At 35.9% G+C, this 6,589-nt stretch overlaps 1 protein-coding gene across 2 annotated transcripts in view; it reads left to right on the plus strand.

The window, feature by feature from the left end:
• cpeb4b (cytoplasmic polyadenylation element binding protein 4b) overlaps positions 1–5,692 on the plus strand; it is an 87,334-nt gene extending 81,642 nt beyond the window's left edge. For both annotated transcript variants that reach the window (XM_078550598.1, XM_078550599.1), the window contains one exon: positions 1,632–5,692. In XM_078550598.1, the coding sequence (XP_078406724.1) occupies positions 1,632–1,859 (228 nt within the window). In that variant the 3' untranslated portion in view covers positions 1,860–5,692. The remainder of the gene's footprint in view (positions 1–1,631) is intronic.
• The last annotated feature ends 897 nt before the right edge of the window (positions 5,693–6,589 follow it).

The raw sequence follows: 6,589 nt of genomic DNA on the forward strand, positions 1-6,589 counted from the left end.
TTACCCCAATACTTTTACTCCACAAAATAATTTTATTCCTAGTTTTAATCTTGCTGCTTTTTTCCATTTAAATAAAAATCTAAAGTTTGATTTTGTTTGTTCCAAAGTTTTTAGTTATGAAAAATATGTTGGCATTGCTGTCTTTATTTTAGTCCTAAGCCGTCATAATTTGTTTTTGAAAAAATGTCAAAATTGTTTCACTTTTCACACAATTTAAGACCACAATAAATGTTGAAAAATAAAGTGGTGCCTGAATAATGGCTGAGATTTCATCTGCTTCAATTTCTAACTTTTGTTCCAAGTGCTGATTGATGTTATTCTTCCCTCAATCAAGGCAGCCAAAAACAGATTATCAGTCATTTATTTTCTGTTTCTGGGGCTTTGCTCTGTGAATATTGACTGTCACATTTGTCTACATACATAATTTTGCTTTTGTATTACTTTTATGTGCATGCTGGAAATCTGAATTGAAAACAGAAAATGATGGAAATACTCAGCAGATCAGGCAGCATCTGTGGAAAGGGAAGCAGAGGTAACGTTTCAGGTCAATGACCTTGCATCAGTACTACTTCTGATGAAAGGCCATCAACCTGAATCGTTAGATTGGATTTTCTGTGGGGGCAGAAAAAAGAAGTTGGGACTGTTTCCAGGTCCTGAATCTGCACTCCGTGAAACAGTCTCATTGGGATTTTTACGGTGCTCCTTTAATTAGCAAGGAGGTAATTAAAGGCCACGGGCAGGCTCACAAAGCTGGAGGACCAATCAGAGGCCTTGCAGCCTGAGAGGAACAGGCTGTAATGGTGGCTAACTAACAGAGGGTGCTTCAACATGGAAGCACCTTTTAAAACTTTAATTAAAAAATTGGTTCTTGCAACAAAGTCACCACTGTGGTGGGTGGCACAGGGTTGGAGCATGGATGGGAAGGAGCCACTCTATAGGGAGGCATGTGACTTCTCTTGCAAACAGATAGGCAGCAAGTGTCTCTAGACCTGCCTCGAGTGCTGGCCCTGGTCTGCTGCCAGGTGCCCACCTTCAGGCAGTTGAAATGCCCCCACCCAGTGCTGAAGTCTGGAGGCCAGCTGGAAATTTCCAGTCAGCCACCTTTAATTGGACAACAAGACTCTTAAGGAGCCTAATCAGCTGACTACCTGCTGCATGGAAGTGGACAGCCACGCTGACCCCAATCCCACCACAAAAAAGGAGGGAACAGTAACTATTGGTGTGGTCAGTGATTATTTTCAGCCCTCATCCACTTCTGTTCCTGTGCCTAGACTTGGCCTGAAGATCCAGCCCATTAACTCTGTTTCCCTCTCCACAGATGGCTGTCTGACCTGCCAAGTGTATACAGTATTTTCAGTTTTTACTTCAAAAAAATAATGTTGCTTGTAAAGCACTTTGAGACCTTCACTTTGTGATTATATAAATGTAAGATTTTTAAATTTTTTCCCCTCATTTTAATTGATGAAACAACAGCATATGATGCCAACCTTTATTTCCCATGAGCAGAATGTTGTGCAGATCTGGAAACAGTTTCAAAGATTACCTGTAACAGCACGAAAGGTTGTTATGCTTTTGTTTGTTTACCATTTATCTCCTCATCGAATAATGTAAGTCTTATGTTAATTTTTTAGGTGGAAGTGAAGCCATATGTCCTTGATGATCAGTTGTGTGATGAATGCCAGGGTACCCGTTGTGGTGGGAAATTTGCACCATTCTTCTGTGCCAATGTCACATGTCTGCAGTATTACTGTGAATATTGCTGGGCTGCCATACATTCTCGTGCTGGGAGAGAGTTCCACAAGCCACTCGTGAAAGAAGGAGGAGACCGTCCACGCCAGGTTCCCTTTCGTTGGAACTGAGGGAGATAATTAAACATGATTCTAGTGGCAAGATAAATGTTCTAGGGCTGCAGACACCAGACTAGCTAGGAAAAATAAATAAGTGCATTCTTCTACTGCCTCATCCCAGATTTCAAAATGTATGTCTCAAAAATTCACTTCAAAACAATTTGGTTAAACTAAACTCTAGTTTCAATGTTTTCTGTAAACATTGACTGACTTGTGATAACACTGGATACTTGATCCTCATCTTAATGGAATAATACAGATTCAGTCAGTGTGCATGATTGATATTTCTGGGTCATGTTAGTTGCACAGCTTGGTGCTGTACTTGATGGGGAATGTCATGTTGAGGAAATTGTGTGATAGGGAACCAGTTTAAGCACCATTGTTAGTTGTATAGACAGAATCTAAAATTAATGTGAAGTTATACTGTAAGCCCTTCTGTGTTTGGGTTTTCAATTAAATTATATCTGAAGTAGGGGAATAGCACTGTATGAAATAAGAAAACTTGGATTTGCCCTCGAACAATATGAATCCCAAATGTTTTTTAAAACTGTGTCAGTGTGGTTTTAAAAAGTTGTTTCTAACACACTACAGGCTTTACTAACAAGTATGTGGGGTAAATACTTTTGATGCTTTCCCCATCTCTTCACCGCCACCCCAAAATAAACAATATAAGATAAGGGGGTTTAGATTGCTGCTATGGTTGAAGTGTGCACTTATTTCAGAAATGGAAAAACCACAATTCGAAGATCTATCGCCCCTAAAAGTTTACCAAAGTTGTTGAGATTGACACAAATCTAATTGTAGAGAGGCATTTTCCTTGCTGGAAGAGATTTTATACCTTTATTTTTTTGATGTTGCTATTTACAAAGTCGACTTGATCTACTAATATATTGTCATGTGTCAGCTTTTGCTCTCCATTTTGACACACAAAAAGTAATACCTCAATTGTAGCCTTGATTTATATTTTTTTATTTTTAGTGATGCTATTTAATTGCAAGAGACAATAGGAGCCTTGCTGCTGTTTAGATGGTATGATAAAATGCCATTTCTTTTCCAGTAAAGTGGAAATTAAAAAATAACAAAGAAAAAGGCTACAATGCAACACAACTAGATGTAGCACAGGCTATGGCTTCAGCTGCCTAAGATTTTTTTATTTTATTTTTTACGTGGAATAGTATGAATGATTGAATGTTTACTTGTACACCTGTTTTGCATGCACTATATATTCATACATTTTCCCATTATCTACAGTACTTATATTCTGCCTATACGTTTTTTGTTTAAAAAGTTACATTTTGAAAATGTAAATGGCATATAGAACAAAGGAAACACTGAAATTTGTTTGAGAGTGCCAAGGTGCATGTTTCTGTGTTACTGTAGGTTAGCATGTGGTGTCACAACACTATAAGTGTATACTATGCAGGTTGGCTTTAAGTGGTACTGCCCTTGCAATGGCGATGTAGGTGCTGGACTGCATTGAAGGAATTATCTCCTTGTGATTATTGCGTGATTCAGCCAAAGGTGGTTATGCATTCGTGTGCGAATTTTAAAAAATATATGTGAAAGGTTATTGCTCCTTACTCTTGCTATTTTTTTCTGAAACAGTGCATAGCATCTTCAAACTCCTGCAAACCAAAGACTAGATTATTCACTGCTAACTGCTGACTTGTGGCCCACAAGTAACACACTGATAATAGCAGTGTAACTATTCCTTTGAAGTAAGAGGGTTTAAAGAATTAACCCTAGTCAAAATGGAGACATTTGCTGTTAAATGATCAAGTTTAAAAAGTTTAAATTTGATCTATGTTTTGACCACAGTGGTGACAAACTAACAGCAGCAGAGAGTTGTGAGGGTGCTTACCTTTTAGCTCGTCAGGGATTTACTGTTAAGTAAAGAATATGTAATTCTTAGTGGCAATCTTTAAGCTATAGAAAGTGTTGGTTATCATCCTTTCTTGGTGTACTTGTGTGCTGTTGTGCCATTCCTGCCCAATTCTGATGTTTGTAGGAGTAGCGAATTAACATTTTTGAAATTTGACACTGAAAGATAACTTTTCTACTAGTAGTTAACTCCCTTTTTACGTAGCATAATCTGCCTTTGAACTTTTTGGTATGTTGTTTCTCTAGCTGGCTTTTTGTTCCCCTTTTCTTTTTATATACATATATCAACATTTGTTATGCACTACTTTTGTATATCTTGTTTTTTCCAACAGTTAATATTTTTAAGCTCACTTTTTCACTGATGGCATCTCTTTTGCAATACCTCGATTTTTCATAATCTAAAGAGAGATGAATAGTTTTTCTATGTTTGTTGTTCAAAGATTTGCACATATAGTTAACTTAATTGTGCAAAGAAATGAGTTGAAGCAATCAGTTTTGTTTTCATTTTCTTTTTTTTCCTTTAACATTTGAAGGCAAAGAAAACTTTGAATATCATGAATGTTAGGGATCAGCAATGCTGTTGATAAAACTGCAGAGTCAGAAAAACCTATAGTCATAGAAAGTATAACCCTCCCAGCTCCAGGTATTGATGTTGTTCATAAGTCTGAAGTAATGATACAGTAGATATTAGAACCTGGTTGCAATCTCAGTCCAATCCTCATTGTTTAAATGTGGATTCTTCTTAAAATAGTACACTGTATTTTCAGCTAATATTCTTTGAAAATATTCATAGACTCTTTCTCGCAGTTCCTGTATCTGTGGTACAGTAGCTGACCTGGCACAATTACAATACAAAACGCACACAGAACAATTAGCAGTATACTTTGACATATGGATTCTTAGGTGTTTGATGGTTTTAAAAAACGATTTACCTGTTTTTAATGGACAAAACCAGGTTGAACTGCCATCGAGTTACCTCAATTCTAGATAGTGTGCAAGACTGAAATGATTAAGAAAATAAAAGCATGCATGTAAACAAAAAAACAAAATATGTAAACTTCAAAACTTACTTGTTTATTGTGTGTTGTAAAGTTGTTTACAAAGGTTAAATTTCATTTCTCACTTGCCCATAGCATGGCAAATATATCCTCATACACAGACCTCTGCAGAATGCATGATTTTAAATCTGATTTGTGGTTCAAGAAGGAAAGGATTTTATGAATGCCATTGGAAGGACTTGATAATTTATTCTTTGTGTCTGGATTTTAAGAATTTCTTACAAAGTTACAGAAGACTTGAATGTGGTAAATTGTGGAAAGTTAATGTCATATTGTTATGTGCAATACTTTTTTTCTAACTTCTGAAAAAACTTTACAGTGTAAACCTTTAATGCGATTTTTTTAATTGCAAGCATTCAGATTAATATGTTGTCCACAATGTCATTTTCTACTGTTATTATATTCCCTTTTATCTTACTGATATTTGTAAATTCAGAATATGATCTTTGTACTAATATAAATAATTGAAGTTATTTTTAGATATGGACTAAAGGAAAAATGTGCTTGTTTGCTTATTTTTGTTACCTTACTTTAAAAAGTAGCAAAGACTACTTTTCTCAGCAGCATTATAATAATTGGGTCAATATCCTGTCCAGCATTTTATTTTTTGGTATTTTAAATTGAAATGTATAATTAGTTTTTTATCATTTTGACCATTCAGATTTTTTATGTTGTAATATTTTTTGAATGTGCAGCTTTTTTAATATTTTAAAATGTCTAGTTTTTATCGAAAGCTTATGTATTCAACACTGTATGGCAAATATTCATAAAGAAAGAATAGTTATTTGTGGAAGTCAGCCATCAGTGGTGTGTCTCTGTGGCTGAATTCCTTGTGCTTTTCACTGTGTTTGGGGAGGTTGTAGTGATGATTAACAATTTTAAATAAAGGAAACTCATTTTTATTAATATTTGTTCACTTTTTTGAGTTGATATTTTATGTACCCCCTCTATTAAATTATTTGGTACAGAAATGTCCCTTTCTACAGCTTGTTTGTTGAAGTGGTAGTAAAACATAATGTTGTTAAAGTTTTATGCCAACTATTTATAACGCTCAATAATTTTAAAATATTTGTAATGTGAAATGTTGAATGATTAAAGTGTTTCAATGTACTGTAAATGTCTGAGCTTTATACTAACACTGGTCTGCAACTTATTTTACATTTATTTATTTGCTTTGAATAGATAGCTAACCATTGCCTATACTGCTTCTATGTACTGCATCTTGAAATGTACCCAATACAGTATTCTTGTTTTTATTGAAGGTCGTCTTAGTGTTCCTGCCTGTCTCTCTTATAATCTTTAAGGTTTGTTTTAGAGGCAAGTCTAATATGAATTATTGCAACAGAATGGACTTGTTTACATGAGACCTTAATTGTAGCACATGTTTCTTTGCACTTAAAAATAACTAGGTTTCAGCCAAGGTGTGAAGCAGAACGAGAGAATTGCGATATGAGAGATGTATGTAGTGTTTACACCAAATAATGGCCCGGATCTTCTGAGGAGTAGCAGTCATCGTTGGGCAGAGCTCTGCTTGAAAATTCCCCTGACTTGATGCTGCTCCTCATTTCTTCTGGGTCCTTCTGAGCATGACTTTTCCAGAAATGCAGAGCACAATGTCCGTCTGAGCGCCATCGAAGCAGGGTAGAGTCGGGCGGTGGTCGTGGGGAAGACGGCATGCCCCCTGTTTTGGCCCTAATTGCCATATGGCAAATTTAAATGCCCAGTTTGAATGTAAATGGGTAGGGTGGGTGGGGTAAATATGGCAAACTTAAATGCCCAATTTGAATGTGAATGGGTGAGGTA

Source organism: Cetorhinus maximus, chromosome 10 (assembly GCF_964194155.1).
Source record: "Cetorhinus maximus chromosome 10, sCetMax3.hap1.1, whole genome shotgun sequence".
Taxonomy (NCBI): domain Eukaryota; kingdom Metazoa; phylum Chordata; class Chondrichthyes; order Lamniformes; family Cetorhinidae; genus Cetorhinus; species Cetorhinus maximus.